The 23,152-nt window shown below is 39.4% G+C and overlaps 1 protein-coding gene across 3 annotated transcripts in view; it reads right to left on the bottom strand.

Moving 5' to 3' along the window:
* The window catches only part of Sil1 (SIL1 nucleotide exchange factor), a 278,466-nt gene that overhangs the window by 57,197 nt on the left and 198,117 nt on the right, over positions 1–23,152 (bottom strand). For all 3 annotated transcript variants that reach the window (XM_013020449.1, XM_013020448.1, XM_013020447.1), the window contains one exon: positions 16,766–16,887. In XM_013020449.1, coding sequence (XP_012875903.1) covers positions 16,766–16,887 — 122 coding nt within the window. The remainder of the gene's footprint in view (positions 1–16,765; positions 16,888–23,152) is intronic.

Raw genomic sequence — 23,152 nt, 5'->3', positions numbered from 1 at the left:
TATATATATATATATATATATATATATTTTGGGGGGGGTCCGGTCATGGGGCCTGAACTCTGGGCCTGGGCACTGTCCCTCAGGTCTTCTGCTCAAGGCTAGCACTCTACCACTTGAGCCACAACACCACTTCCGGCTTTTTTTTTTGCTTACGTGGTGCTGAAGAATCGAATCCAGGGCCTCAGGCATGCAAGGCAAGCACTCTACCACTGAGCCAACTTCCCAGCCCCCCCTTTTATATTTTTAAAACTATAGAGGAAGAATTCTGGAAGTGGGAATATCATTTCAAAGAATAAAATATATATGCAACTTGTTTGGATTTTAGCAGATTTCCTCCCATGGGGTGCTGCCATTTTATAAATCCACCAGCAATGTATGATACTATTTCCCAATGAGCAGAATACAATCAACTATTGGAACTTCTGCCAATGTGATAGGAAATAGTATCTCATTGCAGTTTTAACTGATCTTCCTAGTGAGCAAAGCTACACATTCTTCTATATAATTAAGAAATCTGCATTTTATTCTGTGAACTGTATTTTACCTGTTTCATAACAATTTTTTGTGTTTATTCTTTAGAGTGTGTGCATTCTAAAAATATAAATGCCATAAATAAAAATATATAAATAATAAAATATAAATGGCACATACTATTGATATATATATATATATATATATATATTTTCAATATCTGTGAGAAAGAAGTACAAGGATTTTTTTCTAGTATATTGTTTGTTGGTATCATTTCAAATTTAATTCTCAGCTTGCAGAGTTTCAGCCACACAAAGTATGATATCCAATCCAATGTACTCTAGGACTACTTTCCATGAAGACTTTTGGGGGAACTCTTCTCCCTTGCAGTGAAAGCCAAATTGCTTTCCTAACTTCTTTTGAGTGCAAGATTTCCACTTCTCTAATTTTCTGAGTTATAGGGTCTATGTTTGCCTCATGTCCCCCAACTTTTGAAACTTACTAAAACTAAAAGCTCTTGACCACTAAGGAATGGCAAATGTCCCCAAGATAGTTGTCAGTTTCAATGTTCTTTCCTTAAATTCAGCATTCAGATTCAATGTTCAAATATCTCAGGACATGAATTGTATTTGGCTTTAGGATTCTTTTCTCCTTCCATGGCTACCACATAAACATTGTTCATTTTAACTGATCTATCATTCCACCTCTAAAGTACATTTAAAAACACACAAAAAGATTTGTGCTCAAGGTTACTCATTATAGTCCTGTTTGAAACAGCTAAAGAAAGGAAGCAACACAAATGTCCCTAAGTAGTTACAATTTAATAAATTATATAATCTATTTCATGGAATACTAATTACAGAAGAGAATGAAGAATATTTCTAGATAATAAACTGATATAGTTCAGGCTGTAATGTTAAACTAAAAGGGAAGTAAAATATGAACAAAGTGCTAGGAATTGTGTATATACGCTTATACTTTTCTCTTTTAAGTTTTTATGTATACACGTACACACACACACACACACACACACCTCTCCCCTCCCATCCTTTCCTCTCTGATTAACTGATCATATCCTTTCTTGTTTGCTGAATAAAGCATTTAATGAAAGATTTAAATATTTGATGTAGCATTTTCAAGTATTTTGAATGAAGACTGTTTCTTTAGAAATGTATTAGATATAAAAGTCTCAAGCCAGATGCCAGTGGCTCACACCTGTAATCGTAGCTACTCTGGAGGCTGAGATCTGAGAATCATGGTTTGAAGCCAGCTGTGGCAGAAAAGTCTGAGACTCATCTCCAACAAACAACTCAGAAAAGGCCAGAAGTGGTGCTATGGTTCAAATGATAGACTGCTAGCCTTGAGCACAAAGAGGCTCAAGGACACACCCAGACTGAGTTTAAGCCACAGGACTGGCAAAAAAAAAGAAAAAAAAAAGTTCTGTTTGGCTGCTTAGTCTTTAAATTTTAATTACAAACATAATCCCTACTCAGTGGAAGAAAAATCAAACAAAGCATGGAAGATGAAGCTCCCTTGTTTTTCATGACTTCCTTTCTGTTGTCAGTTTTTGGTAATTTCAGTTTTTGTGTTGGATCATTTATGCTCTAAGCAGTGATACAAAGTTTCTCTGTGAAAGATGCTGTGGAGAGCATAGATTTGGGTACCAGGTCCCACTAAAAGCTTTCAGTTTTGTTGCAGGAAAAGATGGAGAGAAATCATTATGTTAAAAGTGAGGGGTTTTTTGGGGGGAGGGGGGAACCCAAGATGATGATCGACAGTAGGGAAACACCACAGCTCTCTCCAACCAAATAGAAAGTTCGAGTTCCAATGCTTGGTTTCCCCAAGGGACTGACAACAGCAAAACAGGCGAACACCCACAGAAATACAGGAAGTGAAAAAAGGAAAGAAAAAAACTTCAAAACCTATGCAAAGACAGAAAATTGCAAAGACCATTCCCCCACCCTTTGCCAGCAGCGTGGCTCTATGCCAAGCCACCAAAGGGGCCTGGTCCGCGGCTGCCAGGGAGCCCAGAGCCACAGTGGTCTGTAGAACGCAGGTGCAAAAGACTCCCACAGTGCTGGTGCCAGACCTGGACAGTGTAAACAGAGACAGAAATAGAGACTGTGATACCCAGACTTGGTGCCTCCAGCCCAGCCCACAATCATCTCAAGAATCATGAAACAGGGTCGACAGTGCACAGAAACAGCAATCTGCCACAGCACCACTGGACAGCCCCCAATCAGTTCCAGGCTGTGAGTACTTCATGGGGGATGCCCCTTCCCCCATCCCAAGAGACCAGTGCTGGTGGTAACCCCTAGAGCTTGACCCAGGCCCCTCCCCCTACCACCTGAGCTACTGGTCCCACTAGGCTGGGAATTGTGCAAGTGCCCAGCAACCAATGGAGCACACCCAGCCCACTAGGGTTGACCAAGAGGGCCCCTGGGAGGGAGCCTGAATGTAGCTGGTCCCTAGCTGAAGTTGGGAATGGTGCCTGCAGGCCCAAGCAGCCAGCAGTGGAAGAAGTCCAACCTGTGTGTCAAGTCCAACCCTTGTGTCCCAGGCGAGAGACTTAGCAGCCTAGGTTCTGCCAGACCTGACCTGTGTATCCTGGGCTGGGAATTAGGCAGCTTAGGCCACCAGTACCTGGCTAAAGTCATGAACGGTGAGTGGGCTCCAGCAACTGGTGGAATACATGCAGCCCACCTGGTTTTGCCAAGAGTGCCCCTGGGAGGGAACGCAAACAGTCTAGGCTGCCAGTCCTTGACTGAAGGCAGAAACTGCCTGTGGGCTCCAGCAGGCAGCTGAATGAGCCCCACCAGTGTCCCAGGTGAGAGCCCAAGCTGTCTAAACCACCTGTCCCTGACTGAAGTCAGGAACTGAGAGCACACCTCAGCAGAGGGTAGAGTGTGTCTGCCCACCAGAACCTAACAAGAATGAGCCCTACTCAGACTAGCAGCTGAAGGTCTGGCCCTCCCCCAACAGAATTGAGACTGGGCAAAGTCTCAGCCAGCTGAGGGCTGAGGACAGGTTTCAACAATTGACCCAGGAACCAACCCACTACCAAGTGAAGGCAGCCACCTACTGACCAAAACAGTTAAGAGTTCGGGATTCATCTCCAATAATCCCTGAAACCTCATGCAAAAATCACAGCAAAAAACTACAACTCATCAATAACCAAGACAGCAAACCATCACCAAAAGCCAGCAGCCATCCAGGGAAGAATTCCAGTGAAAGCAAAAAAGAAATGGAAGACAAATGCTACATCCAAGACTTATAGATGTCATGATTCAGGAATTAAAGCAAGAAATGAATCAGAAATTTAAAGAACTAAGAAATGAATTGTCAAGAGATCCAGGATTTCAAACAAGAGATACACTAAAAAAAAAAAAAAAAGAGGCAGTACACACCTCTTTAAAAAACGAAATTAATACTTCGAGAACTAACATAGAAATCATAAGAGGTTCAATTTCCTCCACATAAACCACATTGGAAGCCATAGTTAGTAGAGTGAATGAAATGGAAAGTAGAATATTAGGTACGGAAGACAAAATGCAGCAACTGGAAAAAAGTCACAGAAATGGAAAAAACACTCAAAATATGCCAAAGGGAAGCCCAAGAACAAACAGTCAGTACCAAGAAATTTAAGTTTCATATAATTGGTGTCAGTGAAGGTGAGGGATACCAGAACAGAGGGATGCAACACCTATTCAATAAGATTATAACCGAAAATGTACCCAGTCTTAAAAGAGAAAATCTATGTACATCACAGAAGCATAAAGAACACCTAGCAAACAAGATCCCAGGAGGAATAATTCTAGGCCCATCATAGTAAAAACTCTAGATTTGAACAATAAAGAGATGATCTTGCATGCAGCAAAAGCAAAGAAGGAGCTATACTACTGTGGGAAAAAAATCAGATCTTTCCACATAGACAATGAATGCAAGGAAAGCCTAGGAAAGTACCATCCGAGCCCTGAGAACCAATAACTGCCAACCCAGACTGGTATATCCAGTAAAGCTAGCATTCACATTTGACAGAGAAATTAAATTTTTTAATAGTAAAGAAAAACTAAATGAATTCATAAACAATAAGCCAGCATTACAAAGAATATTAAGGGAGGGTTACAATCTGAAGAAAACAATCAAGATCAGGGATCCATATCAGGCAGATATCACTAGAAGATCAACTTAGTAAGCACAGGAGGAAAGGAAAGAAGAAAAACTTAGGAAAGTAGGAAAATGACAGGAAAAACAATGCACCTCTTTATAGTAACCATAAATACTAATGGACTCAATTCACCAGTCAAATGAAAAGAACTGCAGATTGGATCAGAAAACAAGATCCATCCACTTGTTGTCTTCAAGAGACTCATCTCACAGCCAAAGATAAAAACAAACTCCAAGTGAAGGTGTGGAGGAAGATCTACCATGCAAATGCTCCCAGCAAGAAGGAAGGAGTTGCCATCCTGATAGCTGACAAAATAAACTTTCATTAAAATCAATACAAAAAGACAAAGAAGGATACTACATATTAATACAGGGAACAATCCAAGGAGAGGATATCACCATTATCAATTTATACTCTCCAAACACTGGTGCACCCAAATATAGTAAGCAAATATTCTCAGACTTACAGGAAAAAAATAGATCCAAATACAATAATACTAGGAGACTTTAATACACCATTCTTACCAAAGGATAGGTCTACCAAGCAGAGGATTGGGAAAGAAGCCTCCGAATTAAATGATGGCATATCTCAAGTAGATTTACTTGATATCTACAAAGTTTTCCACCCAACAACAACCCAGTATACATTCTTCACAGCAGCCCATGGATCATATAGATCATATCATTGTTCATACAAAGAATTTAAGCAAATAAAAGAAGATTAACGTAATCCCTTGTATTCTATCCAACCATAGTGGAATCAAGCTAGTTCTCCATAACAAAGCATACGGTAGAAATTGAACAACACATTTTGAGCAACACCTGGGTCACAGAAGAAATTAAGAAGTTCCTACAATTTAATGAAAATGAATATATATCCCAAAGAAACCTGTGGGACACAGCAAAAGCAGTCCTGAGGGACAAATTTATTGCTCTCAGTGCACTCATCAAAAAAATAGAGACAAGACCAAGTAAATAATCTCATGATGCAAATAAAACTGCTAGAAAAGCAAAAAAAAAAAAAATGAACCCAAAGTCACTAGATAGAGCGAGATGACCAAAATAAGACCTGAAATTAATTAGACTAAGAAAACTATAAATAAAATTAATAAAACAAAAAGCTGTTTTATTTTTTTAAAAAAAATCAATAAAATTGATGGAGTTCTGGCAAGATTAACTAAAAAAAGAAGAGAGGAGACCAAATCAATAAGATCAGGGATGCCAAAGAAAAAATTTCAACAAACGTCTAAGACATCCAAACAATTATAAAGAACTATTTCCAGAATTATGCTCACAAAGGAAGGAAAACCTAGCAGAAATGGATGAATTTTTAGAGAAATACAAATTGCTCAAACTGAACCAAGAAGAAATAGATGAATTAAATAAGCCATTAACTTACAATAAGATAGAGGAAGCAATTAGAAGTCTTCCAATAAGGAAAAGCCCAGGACCAGATGGATTCACTATGGAATTCTGTAAGACTTTTAAAGATGAACTAATACTCATATTCCTCAAGCTCTTCTGAAAAACACAGACAGAGAGAGCAATACCAAACTCATTCTTTGAAGCCAATACCACACTCATCCCCAAACCAAATTATACACAAATTCAATGTAATTCCCATCAAAATCCCAATGACATTCTTTACTGAAATAGAGAAAACAATCCAAAAATTCATATGGAACAACAAAAGACCTACAATAGCCAAAGTAATTATAGGCAAAAGAAACAATGCCAGAGGATCATGATACCAGATTTCAAGCTCTACTATAGAGCCATAATAACAAAGACAGCTTGGTATTGGCACAAAAACAGACCGGAAGATCAATGGAACAGATTAGAAGATCCAGATATAAAATCACATACCTATAATCAGCTGATATTTGACAAAGGAATCAAAGACATACAGTGGAAGAAGCAAAGCCTCTTCAACTACTGGTACTGGAAAAACAGGTGGCCACATGCAGAAAACTAAAAGAGGACCCCAGCCTGTCACCATGCACTAACATCAATTCAAAATGGATTAAAGACCTTAACACCAACCTGAAACTCTGAAACTACTACAGGACAGAATGGGAGAGACACTTGAATGTATAGGCACAGGCAGGAACTTCCTAGAGTCCCAGGGTCACAACAAATTAGAGAGAAACTCAACGAATGGGTACCTTATAATAAAAAGTTTTGCACAGCTAAAAACATAGCTGCCAAACTAGAAAGACAGTCAAATAAATGGGGAAAATATTTACCAGCAATATATCAGACAAGGGGCTAATATCCAGTATATATAGGAAACTCCCAAACCCAACAAACCTATTACTAAATGGGCAAGGGAACTAAAGGGACTTCTCGAAGAAGAGATAAACATGGCAAAAAAACACACGAGGAAATGTTCACCATCCCTGGTTGTAAAGGAAAAGCAAATAAAGACAACCCTGAGATACCACCTTACCCTAGTCAGAATGGCCCACATCCTAAAGTCATCCAATGACAAATGCTGGAGGGAGGGGATGCGGAGAAAGAGGAACCCTATTACACTGCTGGTGGGAATGTACACTTATACAACTACTTTGAAAGCAGTCTGGAGGGTCCTCAGAAAGCTAAATATAGAACTCCCCTATGATCCAGCCACTCCTAGGCATCTACCCTGGGCAACAGGAATCAGGATACAAGGACACATGCACCTCCATGATCACTGCAGTACTGTTCACAATATCCAAAATATGGAAACAACCCAGATGCCCCACTACACATGAATGGATCCAAGAATTGTGGTACCTACATCAATGGAATATTATGCAGCCATTAGAAAGGACAAAATAATGGCATTTGCAGGGAAATGGATAGAACTAGAACAAATCATTTTGAGTGAGGTAAGCCAAGGGCAGAGAGACAAATAGCACATGGTCTCCCTGATATATGGATATTAAATCCAAAATGCAAGGAAATATGACAAAGTAAACAGGACTCAAGAAACAAGGACCTCCACTCAATTTGTTGCATCATTCTAAGTGACTCCATGTTCTATGGGTGTGTGTGTGTGTGTGTGTGTGTGTGTGTATGCGTGTACATCTGAGGGAATCTAGGAGGAGGGCATAGGATCAGAGGGAAACAGGGGAAAATATATAACAGAGGGGCCCATCAGCTGCACTAGACATTGATGAAAATGAACTAAGCAACTTGGGGACAGCAGGAGGAGGGAGGGAAAGAAGGAACAGCTTACACTGACCAAAATGAGGGAAGTGTGCATGTCACCCAATGTGGAAGAAATGGTTGTGTTGTCAATGCTCACAGAATTCAAAAACATTATGGACCGTGATGATAATTTGCCTTATGAAGGTTAAAATGTGTTTGTGACTTTGACTAAGTATTGCTGTCTCACAATACTATGAAATTTGGAAATTTATGTAATCACTTAATCTCAGTAAAAAATTATTTTTCTCAAAAAAAGTGAATTTAGGGGTCTAGGCACCAAATACTATGAAGACAAAGAAAAAAACTTTGGTCAGATGCAATGATTCAAGGCGACAATCCTAACTGCCTGGGAGGCAAAGACTGGTGTAATTGAGGTTCAAAGCCACAAAAGTTCATGAAACTCCATCTGGGTATAGCCATGCACACTTTTTATCACACCTGTAGGGGAGGAAAATGGCTGAACACAGTATGCACCTGTCATCACCAGCTACACAGAAGCAAAAGTAGGAAAATTTCAGCCTGGGTCATGAAGCAAGAACATACTTCATTAATAACCAATGCAAAAAAGAAAAAAAGAAAAGAAAAGCTGGAGGATGGCTGAAGTTACTGTCTAGGAAGCTTGAGGCACCGAGTTCAGTCCCCATTTTGTGGAAGAAATGTAAAAGAGGATGAAATATAAAGGAGGAATTCAATGACAAAAAAAAGTCTGAAGGCAGCCACAAAAAGATATGGAGACCAGGGTCACATCACAGAGATGGATTCAAAAGAAATGCTGAAAGGACAATTCCATCAAGCAAAGTGGTACCTCCCTCCCTAGAATTTTAAATCTTCATTTCTGTTGTAGTCATCAAAACAAATGGACAGGCTTAGAGTTCATTTTCCATTTGTCATTAATTGCCATCTGAAAAAAGTAATCAGAGACTTTGAATGTAGCAAAGCTATAACTACTCAACTGCTTGGATCAATCTCAGTTATTATGCTAACCAACTTATCAGAAACAAATTATCTGAGCCTTCCATTGTCACTGAGGGGGTATGAGAAAATTAACAACTGGAGACAGAGGTCAGGCTAGTAGGAGAGGTCACATCTAAACTTAAATTTAAGGGCCAGGAGTGTGGCTCAAGTTATAGAGCACCTGCCTAGCAAACATGAGGAATTCAATCCTCAATACTACTAAGAAAAAAAATCCCACCAATAAACTTATATTAAATGCTGACAAATCTAATGTCTGACCTCATCCCAATCCCTAACTTGTTTCCTGGGCCTTCAGCCAGTGGGTAACACACTCATTTCCATGGGCTATGGTCTGAATCATCTACTATTACATCATTAATGATAAAAATAGCCCTCTCCACTATACCAAAATTTTTATGAGAAATAATTTCCTTAGTATCACTTTATTTCTTCATTTCTTCTTTCACTAATTATTTCTGGAGCACAAACTTAATGCTAGGCCCTGTCTTACACACTAGGGAAATAGCAAGATGAAGATTAAAAAAAATAGGATCCAATCCCCCTTAGTATTGTCTACTAAGGGATAGCACCAGGAAACAGATAATCAAACAAATATATCATTACAAATTGAGATGAGTACTATGAAGAAGAGTAATTTTTAAAGGATTTTTAAAAGATCTGAGAAGGGGAAGTGGCGCTGTGGCTCAAGTGGTAGAGCGCTTGCCTTGAGCTGAAGAGCTGAGGGACAGTGCCCAGGCCCAGAGTTCAGGCCCCACAACCGACAAAAAAATAAAATAAAAATAAAAATAAAAAAATATTTGAGAAGGATTTGGGGATTTATCAATATGAATATATGTTCAAGTTGCAAATAATGGATAAATTCTAGTGATTTTTTTAAAGTACATTAAATTGCTTCTCACAAGAAAGTCTGCAAGTACACAGTTCCAAAATCACTAGTGGCTTAGCAGTACGATCCAGCCCAGCCTCCTCCCCTCTTTTTTCTTCCCTGGCCTGTTGGCTTTTTGTCCTTGGGCTTCTTACCTCATTGGTCCACAGCAGCTTTTACAGCTCCAAGATAAATGCAATCGAGGCAAGAAGTAGAGAAGGTCTCTATTTTTCTTCTCAGAAGAGCAAAATATTTTCTAGATGTTTCCTAATCAATATCTCTTTATGTCTCATTAGTCAAAACTGTGTGACATACCAATCTAAACCAATACATATCCACAAACAATGGAAGTCCACACTTGCTTTAGACTATTCATGGAACATTTCCTAGTAACAGAGAAAGGAACTAACTCTTCTTAAACAAGTTGCTCAAATCAAAGCATATGATAAAGGAGAATTATTTAGTAGATAACAATAGTAGATATCAAAATCTACAGGTCTTGTTCACCAACTTAATGAGAGAGTTCAAGGGGAAGCAAAGTCTTAAGTATCATTCAAAAGTTTCAAGTTTGGGTAACTACAATAATCATAATAACAAGAATACATAAAAAGATAATGTTTATAAGAAAGACAATCAGTTAAACTTTCTCCTCCTTGAGTTTGAGGTGCAATGATAGTCTGATAAAAATGTAAAATGAGACTTCCGGAAAAATGAGGCAGGAGTTGAAATCACAGACAAAGATAGACCACTAAGGGAAAAAAAATGAAAAGAATGAGACTGGAAAAATCTTGGTGAGTGGCTACAATTGGAATATGAGTATAATGTCATAAAAAGAAAAGGAAAGCTAGAGAGGTAGATCAATGATAGAGGTAGATCAATGCCTAGAATGTTGTGAAGCCCTGAGTTGGATCCCCAGCAGAGGGAAGAAAAAAATAGGGGAAAGAAATTAATACAGACATTTCCAAACCAAAAGACTATAATAACACGGCAACCTGAAAGTAGTTTCCAAGAAAAACTGTTAACTCTACAGAGATGTCAGTGATTTCAAAGTACTCTTGAACATTTTCAAGGATATAGTAACCAGATTATAGGAATAGTGAATTTGAGTACATTTACATAATAGAACTACACATAATTTATTTTCCTTGTTATCTATTCTTTGAATATGTCTAGAAGTAAAGGGAAGGAAAATACACATTGGTAGTTTTGGAGGTGATGGACAGTTGGTGGTAGGAGAGTGTTAACTGGTAACCTGAGCACACATTGGGGTTGAGTGGGAAGAGTAATGAATAATGATGGTGACAAGGAAAATGGAAAAGCATGCAGAAGCTGGAGAACATGCCTCAAGGACAAGTATGTTCAACGGAAGACATGAAGATGTAAGAAATAATAATGGTGATGTCTGCACACTATGAGATGCCTGGAAAAATGGGAAACAAGTATCAAGATATCTAATAGATGACAGAAGTAAACAATAGCCAATGGAACTGAGAATGCTGGTCCTCAGCAAGCCCACTAAACACATCAGGAAAAACAAGGAGAAGGTATAGACAAGCACTGAAATTTACTGAGGGCTACAGGAAAGAGAAAACTAGTAGACAGATATGGGTCACAGTAATATATAATACTGATCTGATGGTTAAAAATTGGTAACACCTCAGTGGAAGGAGAACAACTGAGGGAACTATCAACAGAGTATGAGGCAGGAGTCTGCAAAGTTGGAGAGATACACTGTACATTGTTTTTTAGGTATTGGGATTGGAATTCAGGGTCTTATGCTTGCTATACAGGAGCTTTGCCATGTGAGCCCCAAGTCCTCCCTACAGCAGTTTTTGCATAGGTTATTTTTGAGAGAGAGTAGAATATGCATATCTGAATCACCCTAGACAGTGATCATCTTATTAACTAGGATGACAGGCATGTACCACCATATCCAGTTTTTATTGGTTGAAACAGGGTTTCTTAAACTTTTTGTCTGGGCTGGCCTCAAACCATGATCCTCCCCTTCTTTGCTTTCTAAGTAGCTAGGATGACAGGTGTGAACCACCATATGTGGCTATCTTCATTTTTATAAAGCAATGTATATAATACAAAATGTGACAAGGAGATTCCACAGAAAATGCAAAAAGAGAGAGGGGTTAGAAGAAAATCCGGTTTGGGGTATCCTAAGGAACATAATTTCTCCATCGCTGCTGGCATATATAAATTTCTTTTTGTACTGGATTAGATTCCATTTCATCCTGCACACACGTGTTCAAATAAAAACACTACATACATAAAATGCATTCTTATATTACATGCATTCATACATGTGCCAATGAGAATAGGATTATTAAAGATAGATATAAGATACCATAAGTGACTGAGGCAGAGACACAAGGACGCACAAGTGCTCCCTGGGGCAAGCACACCACTTTCATAATTTAATTCCTGACAGGTAAATGGTAAAGGTTATATACCAGACAAGGAAAGCAAAAGGCCAGTTTGTTTGTTTTTTGGGGGGGGGGCAGGGTTCAGTCATGGGGCCTGAACTCTGGGCCTGGGCACTGTCCCTCAGCTCTTCAGCTCAAGGCTAGCACTCTACCACTTGAGCCATAGTGCCATTTCTGGCTTTTTTCTTTTTGCTTATGTGGTGCTGGGGAATCGAACCCAGGGCCTCAGGCATGCAAGGCAAGCGCTCTACCACTGAGCCACCTTCCCAGCCCCAAAAGGACAGTTTTTAAAAGTAGTGTATTTAAAACCAAATTACAGAAAGCTGCATGGCCTCTGAAATTCAGAAGGTCTAAGACTTCCCTTATTCAGAAACACAAAGACCTTGTTTGAGACTCCCAGTAGGTCAGATTGCATGCACGCGTGTGGGTGTGCACACATGTGCATGCGTGTACACATACACATGCACACACACATGCACACACACACACACACACACACACACACAATTGCCATCATGAAATGAAATCAGGTCACAGGAAGGCCAGGGAAAATAACTTACTTGAATTAAAGAAGGTTTTTTTGTTGTTGTTTTTTAAAGACATCAAACGATAAATCTACTAAAAGCATCTGCATCTCTATCCCTGCAGATCTTACATAAGAGTTTGACCTGTCTTATACACAGACAATAAACAACAGAAAATAAATGTGCATAACCCATAATTGGTTGTGAATAATATTTAAAGAACAAATGTTATTCTAGTCCCTATGTCAATTACATTTCTGTCATCTTTCTCTTCTTGATCTTGAAGTAATTGCTTAATGTTTAACATTGAGGAAGATAACTCTTTCAGCCACAGAAACGTGCATTGGAAACCTATTAAGCAATTAACTCAGGTGGGAAAATAAACACTTTCATGAAGCAGCCAGAGTAACACCAAGAGGTATGGTATAGCATAAATACCATTACAGAAGAGAAAATGATTTTTAGTAAAGAAAGAAATGATAATAAAACCTCCTTACAGGGGTGATTGATAGTTTTTAGACACATCATGATTAGGGTGATAATAATATTGATACCACTTTTTATGATTGTTACTATTTATTTGTGTGTGTGTACCAATCCTGGGGCTTGAAATCAAGGCCTGGGCACTGTCCTTGAGTTGTTTTTTTTTTTTGTCAAGGCCAGCACTCTACCAATTGAGCCACAGCACCACTTCTAGCTTTTTGGTGGTTTATTGTAGATAAGAGTCTCATAGCCTTTCCTGCCCCAGGCTGGCTTTGAACCATGATCCTCAGTGATGGGAATCTGCTTTGTTCTCATAACTCCATGATCCCCTCCCCCCCTTTTCCCTCACCCCCTCCCCACAGCCCAATTTTTCTTATATATCCAAAGATCCTATATGAAGGACTTGCCTCTTCCCCTCTTGGCCCAATCATTTTATGTATCTAAAGATGGAATATGAAGGATTGACTCCCATCCTATTGTCCCAGGCCCATACAGACTCCAGGCAAAATCCCAGGTGTGTGAGCTTGTTTGAAGAGCAGGCAAGGCAATCTACCTAAGCCCAGCTGTAAACATCCCATTGTGGGCTCAACTGAAAGGCCCCCACCTGCCTTGACCTGGTGGCTTTTTCATTAACTTCTGCCTCCTTGCTTGGACCTCCTATAAAAACCTGGCTCTTGTCCCAACTCTCTGGACAACCTCCAAACCCGCAGAAAGGTCTGTGCCCTTGCTGTTCCTCAATAAACACTCCTTGCCTGTTGATGATTGAGTACAGCCTATTCCTTTTCCATTCTCCTACATTTTCCTAACACTCAGAGCTCAGCCTGAGTAGCTAGAATTACAGATGTGAGCCAGCACCCAGCTGTTTTTTATTACCACCATTATTATTACTACTACTACTACTACCAGTACTGGGTCTTGAACTCAGGGCCTGGATCCCGTAGCTTTTTCACTGAAGGCTATAGTGCTCCACTAGCTACTACTTGAGCCACACCTTTACTTCTGGCTTTTTGGTGGTTCGTGGGACCAAAGAGTCTCACAGACTTTCCTGCCTGGACTGGCTTCAAACTTTGGTCCTCAGATCTCAGCCTCCTGAGTAGCTAGTAGTAGATAGACATGAGCCACCAGTGTCCAGTGATACCACCTTATTCTGAACAAGTGCTTAATATATACTTTGGTATTTGGTATCAACTTTGTGAAATGCACAATTAACAAGCTAAAAAGATAAGGTGAAGTTCAGAAAGGTTGTACATGGGCATAAAGAGAGACCAAGATTTCAGGTGCTATCTCTTGAAAGACCATTTGATAAAAGTAAGTTTATCAATGCAGTCGTGTCATGTGTACATATGGGGAATGTATGCAGACATGCAAATGCAAGGAGCAGTTAGGATGAGTTAGGTGCAGTGCCAGTACTTAAGGAATCAAAAGTAAATAATACACATCAGACTACAGCACTGAAACCTGCTTCTCTCCACAGAAATATTCTTAACTTGCACCAAGCTCCTCTTTGCATAAAACATTGACATTTTCATGGTGTTTGGGAGCCTGCTGCTGGCTTCAAAAAGCTCTGGCACCATACCATGCTGTCACTATAACAGCCCTCCAGTGAGCTATCAAAAATCCAACTAGAACATTTTGAATATAGCAGTTTGCTTGCCACCAAAACACTAAATTGAAATATTTTTATTTATCTCTATTTAAATTTTAGTAATGCTACATAAATGTTTACATGGTCTTATGCTAATAAAATCATGAAGAAGTCTTAATAATACAACATATTGGAACTACCTTTGGGTAAATTATGGTTTGCTATTGGCCCAATGTATGTGTCTCAAGTCTCTCAATCTCCCTTAACTAGGATATGGTATGAAAATGCTCTTCTGTTTCCTGTGTAATGTATGTATTTCCAAAAGCAGTGTCAAGGGCTATTTAACACAATCTGCTTATATTGAAGTTAGAGAGAAATTACTCTAGAGTAAGGTAAGAATTTACAAAGAATTTAGAGAGGTTAATGTTTGATTTAGTTCATTTCTGACATGAAAAGCCTCCGTACGTTCTCTATGAGAAGAACCTGGACTTCCCTAGGCCTGAGACTAAAGCTATTAACAGAGGAACTGAGATTTTCCACCTTTCCTGGAGCTGCCCTGGAGGCTGTCTAGAGAACAACAAGGGCTTGAAGCTCAAGGCCAACAATGATAGGGATATAAAAACCTTCAATATTCTTAGTCACTCATCAAAGAACAATTTTTCTGGCCTTCCTAGCTCTGACTTCATTTTACTATGAAAAGATGTTGAACTCTTTCAGTATGCAAAAGCATTACTTTCAGATTCTGGATAAACAAAGATCTTAAGTATAGATAAAAACCAAGGAAAATATTTTCAAACAAAACCCACAATAGTAAATGTGTTCAGAGTAACATTCTAAACCTCAATCTAAACCAAGGCAATTCTAGTAGCTACCAGTCTATCCTTGCAGCCAGAACCATAATATCTGTACCTATTTTTATTTGTACAAATAGTCCTAAGAAGATTTTCAAAAATGTGAAGAGGGGCTGGGGGTTTAGCCCAGCGGAAGGGCGCCCGCCTGGCGCGCGCAAGGCCCTGGGTTCGGTTCTCAGCCCTGGTTAAAAAAAAAAGACTCAAAAATGTGAAGAACTTTAGAAATTCAATGGAGCAAATACAGCATGAAGATATCCTAACTTTTTAGGATGAGAACATTTGTGGGCACCATTCTTTTTTTTTTTGGTCAGTCGTGGGGCTTGAACTTTGGGCCTGGGCGCTGTCCCTCAGCAATTCAGCTTGAGGTGAGCGCTCTACTACTTGAGCCACAGTGCCACTTCTAATTTTCTAGTAGTTAACTGGAGAGAAGAGTCACAGACTTTCCTTTTTGGGCTGGCTTTGAACCACGATCCTCAGATCTCAGCTTCCTGAATAGCTAGGATTACAGGCATGAGCCACCAGCGCCCAGCTACATCTATTTTTTTTTTTTTAATATTTGTCTTCCCGCTCTGGGCAGATCAGTCTTCTAGAACAAGCTAGACTAACTGAAATTCCAAAGAAACCGCAGTCTAGAAAAACCAATAACCTGTCTGCATGTTGATTGGCTCCAGACAACTGGGGAAAGATACATTCCTCTCAAAAGGCCTTCCTTGGTTAGGCTTATTCATCACTAGATGTAGATTTACTGTCAAAAGGGTCAATTTTTGGGCTGAGAAGATGGCTCAGTGGTAGAGCGCTTGCCTTGTGTGCCTGAGGCCTTGGGTTCGATTCCTCAGCACACATAAGCAAAAAGAAAAAAGCCAGAAATGGCGCTGTGGCCCAGAGTTCAGGCCCCACGACTGGACCCCCCCCCAAAAAAAAAGGGGGGGTCAATTTTTAAGATCTTATTCCTTTCCCTCCTCCTATCTGTGGCTGGCCTTTTTGTAGGCTTTTACTAAAACTGAGTATCACCTCAGATTGGTTATTAAATGTCCATACATGTAAAATGGAGGGAGCAGACTGTCATAGATGGTGATAGCATGGATAAAAAATCCTCTCTAAAGACAGAACCAAATTCGACTTTCACTTGTCCATCACTCTATTGAGTAGAGATGTGCAAAAGTGGAAGCATAACCTTATCAAGTCAATTAGGCCCACAGGAATCCATCCATGCTGCTCACCTGGAAAAGGCAGCCCCCAGCACAAATGCAGCATACTCCTTCACCATGGGCTCTGTGCTGTTTAGCCCATTGATCACCACTTGAAGACCACCAAAGGAGAGCAGGTCCTGGGCATTATCCATCTGCAACAAAGGCATTGCTTAGAGTAAAAGAGACACCAAGAAAAGAAGAGCCATTTGAACAGCTTAGCTTCTGGTGACTATCTAAACACAGATTTAAAAGTCAAGTAAAAAAGTAATTGGGGTCCTTCTAATTAAATAGAAAAGAATATATAAAAACAAGATAAACTTCAATGTAAGCTTAAATTTGAGAACTCCTAATCCATCTAAAGTAAATTATGAGGACCTAAGAATCAGTGGAAATGGCACCTGAATATTGCTTATGCCAATCATGTCTTGGAAAGTTCCAATAATGTAATGAGTCACAAAGTTTACTCCAAACATACAAGCTGTTAACACAAAGAATCTGGCATAATGAGCTCCATTAAGCAATACCATACTACCTGTTTATGTCCAAACACAATAGGGACAGTGGAAGTAAAAGACTTCTTTAAAGTTGATTTTTAATTAGAAGCAGGACTATAAAAGGAACAGATACCTAGAAGAACAACAATATTACCTTTCTTTTTCTAAGATTGACTGAATCTGAGGACATTCACGATAAAATCTGAACAAAAGTCCTTATCAAAGGCTTTAGTCTATATAGGTCTGTGTTATTGGCTAGTGACTACATATCAGAAAAGCAGAGTATTTCTACCATCCTGTAATTTGTGACTTTAATATATTTAAACAATAAATCTAAGTGATCATAAAGATCTCATTACAAAGAAATCAATACTAAATTATGTGGAGTTCATTTTTGTTTATTTTTGTGGGTGTTTCTCTTTTTGTTCTTTCTTTTTTTCTTTTTTGGCATTAGTGGAATTTGAATGTTAAGGCCTTGTGCTAGCTAGGAAAGTGCTTTACTCCTTGAGCCACACTCATATCCCTTTTGCCACTAGTAATTTTTCCAGTAGGATTTGGCACTTAAAAAAAAAGACTTTTATGTGTGTATCTTTTTTTTTTGGTGATGATGACTGAACCCGGGGACTAAAGCATAACAGGCCAGCACTTTGCAACTGAAGATATAACCTAACCCAGACTCTTGTACTTTTGCCCAGGTGGACCAATAGACACAATCCTCCTACCTCTACCTCCAGCACAGCTGGGATTATAGGAGTTCACTACCTAACTAGCCCTGTTTTTGTTTTTCTGTTTTGTTTTGAGGCAATGTCTTGCCATGTGTAATTTAGATTGGCCTTGAACAACAGTTCTCTCCCAAGAGCTGAGATTACAGGTATATACCACCACACCTAACTTATATCTTACCAAACCTTTCTCCTTTGACTTATAATGACCTGTTGATTTTTGTGGCATTTAGACTTAAAACAGTACTAATTAATTTTTTATATTTTAACAGTTTTAATATTTTTCTAATTACTATATATGTGAAAAATCAGAAACCCATTCTCTATTTCTCTATCTCTCTTTGTTACTACAAAGGTATCTCTTGTTTACATATTTATTCCACTCTACAGTTTCCCAGGAAAACTCTGGAAGCCAGAGCTCAATATCAGTATGATGTCTATTCACCTTTTTCCCTCTACAACTATGGAGTCATTTCCTAGCTCACTATGTTCTTGCCTCTACTTCCAAACTGGAAGTGAGTTCTGATAGAGAAATCAAGTGTGAAGCCCAGTATCTGAACTTGTTCATGTTTTGTGGTGGACCCACTCTATTTTAACTACCTGGAGGAAAGAAGTATTTTTATAAGAATACATTAGTTGTACAGGGAAGATTTCATTGTGACATGTCATACATTATTGAATGTATCTTGATCAACCTCACTCCCAGTTGCTTTCATTGAGGTTCCTTAGGCTATGAAAGAAAAGTTTTGTACATTTTCATAAAGTCTCTACAAGAGGAAAGGTTTTTGTCTGTTTATCCACTGCTGTAGGTCCAAAGATTAGGAAGCTGAGTATAGAGTTAGGTTCTCAAAAATTATTGAACTGATAAAAATGAATCTGTCAGAAAAAAATGTTACTAAAATAGAACTCAACTATGAAATTTTAGAAAGCAATCTAGGATATCTGTGAAAACAAAGCAGATGGGCCTCTGGTACTACAGACTTGATAAAAAAGCAACTGAGGCTGTAAGGTTATTATGAAATCTAGACTGCCATGTGGCCTGAGGCTGTGCCCTTGTAGAGAAATGACTGTTGAGCCATAACATAGCTAAGTAGGAAGACTCCGAATTGGTATTTTGCTCTTATAAACATGCTCTGATTTTAAAATATATGAATTTGCTGCTCATCCTTTGAGTCTCCTTACTCAGATACAAAACCATGACTCAGAATCCAAAGCCTGGGATAGACCCTTATCAAAATTGGTATGACTTCCTGGAAGAGCAGTTCACTCTCTTCAGTCCCAAGGCAACATAACCTATAGTCACAGAGGTTCAGTTATCTATATTACTACAACTATCATTTGATGTGATATAAATGGTGGTATTTACATAAGCATTGTAGCCTTACAAGATGTTCTTGCATTTATTTATTTCACTGGCAGTGAGAAAGTAAAAAGTCATTCTGACTCACTGCACACTAAAAGCTGGGTCCTTCTCAGGATCACATAGGAGACACACCACCAGAGCCCAGGTTCTCCTTTTCTGGGTCTAGGTCTAGAACTTATCCCAGGTTGTCTTCAGGATGGGGTGAGACAGTGAGAGTGCATTATGTAGGGTGAAGAAACTATGTCAACACTCAGGAGGAAATGAACCAGACAATGAGAAAACAGAAGACACAGAAAGGGAGAAAGGAGGGTAAATAATTGAGGAGTCACAGAGGGAAGGCAAATATACTGTTCAAGGGCAGATGAGGTATACAGAGGCTGTTTCTCATAAATAACTCCCAAAAGATTTTTCTTTTCACATATCCTGTTTTAATAATTAAAATATTGCTGTGAGGAATCCTTGGGCAGACCCAGTTTAGGTCCTTAAAACTCATGGCTCCTTAATTCTCCATTCAGTATGACTAGAATGGGAATGGACTAAGAAGTTCCTGTAGAAAAGTGTTGTCTTTCTCAAAGTTAATAGTACATTATCTCAATTCCACATCACAACTGTAAACTAAGTTGAGTTGTGTCTCCTGGAATCTCTCCATGAAATTTTAACTTCTCACTGCTAAATGATAGCTCAAAGCTAAAGTTAAGGACTTTAGACAATCAAAATGACAGTGACCTAGAACATTTATGACCCTCTACAAGCAGAATGTTTTAGACCTAGACCAGCAAATGGTTCTATTATGACCTCAGCCTAAACTGGTGATATCTAGAAAACAGTTTACCCCCATCCAGTGATCTGTGAAAGCAGAATGAATGTCACCCTATAGATGCACTGTCAGGTGAAAGAGGACATGGGGGCAAGGGAAGAACCTCTGTTGGGTTACTGTTAGTCCAAGCCTCTTTTGTATTTATTCCCATCTACATCTGATAAGCTCTCTGGTCATTTTGGCCTTTCATGTGCAACTAAAGCAAGAGCCCATAGAAACCTGACACCTAGAGACCCATCTAACTATGTTAAGATGAAAAAATAATAATAATAAAAGCTGTCAACATCAGAGCAGAACTGAGCTCAGCCAATAACTCCTAAGATCCTTAATTCTTTAAATATCTCTAATGGGAAAGCTGTGGGAGAGTTTGTTTTTTTCACCCTAGGTGGAAAAATTGGAAAGGGGCAAGAGAACCCAGATTTTTTTCTCTAAGAGGATCATAGTCCTGCTATTTGAGGCTTAAGAGTTATAAGCAGGGAAAGATGAAGAGACTGCCTCACAATTCCTGCAGATACAGTGCACATTTGGGCTCTTTGACCACATAAGCCAGCAAAATCCTTAACAAAGAAAAAATGTCTTTTAGCTTAGTTTACAGATGTTCTCGTGTTTGGGAGGACAGTGAAGGTCTATGCCTAGATGAAGATCTCAAACAAGCTTTTGATTATGATTATGCAGCCTCCTGAGCCACCACTGCCCCTAGTTTGTATTGCTTCAATAGCTTCCTGCGTGGTTTCTGCTTCTAACCCAGGCCTCATCCCTCCCAATTCTCAACGCAACAGCAATCAGATAATGTCCTCCAATTACACTTTCTCAGGGTCTACGGTCTACAAGTTCTCCACATTCTTCATCCCAACATCTCTGAGTTTCATCTGCATCTTCTCTACCCTGTCAGCTTCAGCCACACTTGTAGAATGTTCGTAGAATGTTCCTTGAACATTCTACAATGACTTCCTCAAACGCTCTATACATGCTTCCAACTCAGAATTTGCTGCTCCCGGGCTGGGAAGGAGGCTCAGTGGTAGAGCACTTGCCTTGCATGCTCAAGGCCCTGGGTTCGATTCCTCAGCACCACATAAGAAAAAAGCCGGAAGCAGCGCTGTGGCTCAAGTGGTAGAGCGCTAGCCTTGAGCTGAAGAGCTGAGGGACAGTGCCCAGGCCCAGAGTTCAGGCCCCACGACTGGAAAAAAAAAATTTGCTGCTCCCTCTGCCCAAGATACTGTCTCAACAACACCAATTCTGATTCTGCTCTCCTTTTTTTATTTTTATTTTTCTACTATTTGTCACTTTTCAAATATATTGTTCACAATTTACTTAGTTGGTTTGTTTACCTGTCTGCTTTTGGTAGAAGGTAAGCTCCAATTTTTTTATAGATGTAAGTCAAGCATCTGGAACAGTGCCTGGGACTTAGCAGGCACTCAAAAATTCAAACTTTATTCATTTATTTATTGGAGCCTCCTTATTGCCAATCTACTTAAAAGGTACCAATTTTCTGAGAGAAGCAGACTAGCCAAAAGTTTAAAAGCGGGCTGGGAAGGTGGCTCAGTGGTACAGCGCTTGCCTTGCATGCATGAGGCCCTGGGTTCTATTCCTCAGCACCACATAAGCAAAAAGAAAAAAGCCGGAAGTGGCACTGTGGCTCAAGTGGTAGAGTGCTAGCCTTGAGCTGAAGAGCTGAGGGACAGTGCCCAGGCCCAGAGTTCAGGCCCCACGACCAGACCCAAAAAAATAAAAAGTTTAAAAGCTCAGAGTTAATTGTTGCATATCCTAGCTCTATCTCATTTACTAGCTGGTTAGTAAAATTTTGTTATTGTTGTTCTTCTAGAGCTTCAACTCAGGGCCTTGAGCTTTCTTTCGTTCAACTGGCTGATTAATCTTAAGAAATCACTAATCTCTGTACTATATTTTCCTCAGTTTAAAAATGTAATTAGCCAGGCACTGGTAGCTCATGCTTATAATCCTACCTATTCAGGAGACTGAGATCTGAGGATCATGGTTCAAAAAGCCAGTCTGGACAGGAAAGTCCATGAGACTCATCTCCAATTAACTCCCAGAAAACCAGAAGAGGAGCCATGGCTCAAAGTGGTATAGTGCTAGCCTTGAGCAAAAGAGCTCAGAGACAGCACTGAAGCCCCACAACTGACAAAAACTTAAAAAAAAATTTTAATGTGATTAGCTAGGTATGGTGGCTCTACACCCAAGTTCTGCAGGAAACTAAAGCAGGAGAATCCTTTGAAACTAGGAATTTGAGACAAGCCTGGGCAACACTGTGTGTGTGTCTGTGTGGTGGCGGCTCTACACCCAAGTTATGCAGGAGAATCCTTTGAAACTATGAATTTGAGACAAGCCTGGGCAACACTCTGTGTGTGTGTGTGTGTGTGTGTGTGTGTGTGTGTGTGTGTGTGTCTAGTACTGGTTTTTGTGTGTGTGGCTAGTACTGGTCTTTACTCAAAAGGCAGCTATAGAAGTTAATGAAGCTGTGCATGGTATCAAAAAATGTTCAATAAATTATTGGCTACTAGAAGTCTAATCAGTTACTTTCCTACTTTAATTCTCCAGTAGTTAGGTTTAAGGACAAAATTGCAAAGAAAAGGATATTCTCAACCTTGCATCTTTTTTTTTTCTTGTTCCTTTAGTACTTTATTTTTTTATTGTAAAGATGCTATACAGAGGGTTACAGTTACATGAGTGAGGTAAAGAGTACACTTCCTATTGAGCATAGTTACCCCCTCCATTGTTTTCCCCCTACCACCCCTTCCCTCCCTACCTTCCCCAAGGTTCTTTTTTTTTTTTTTTTTGATTAAGTGATTACATAATTTCCCGAATTTCACAGTATTGTGGAATAATGATGCTCATTTAAAGTCACAAGTTCTTTCTAACTTTCCTGGAACAAATTGTCTATCACAGTCTATAACATATAACGGTGTTCACATGTTATACACCATACATGTGATTAGCAGCATGGGGATATTTAGTAGTGGTTCAACCAGATGAGCAGGAGTTCTTTGTTTCTTAAGTCCTGTT

This window comes from Dipodomys ordii, unplaced genomic scaffold (assembly GCF_000151885.1).
Source record: "Dipodomys ordii isolate 6190 unplaced genomic scaffold, Dord_2.0 Scaffold50, whole genome shotgun sequence".
In the NCBI taxonomy this organism is placed as follows: Eukaryota; Metazoa; Chordata; class Mammalia; order Rodentia; family Heteromyidae; genus Dipodomys; species Dipodomys ordii.
The sequence above is the reverse complement of the archived record's forward strand: the minus strand, read 5'-3'. Positions and strand labels throughout refer to the sequence as shown.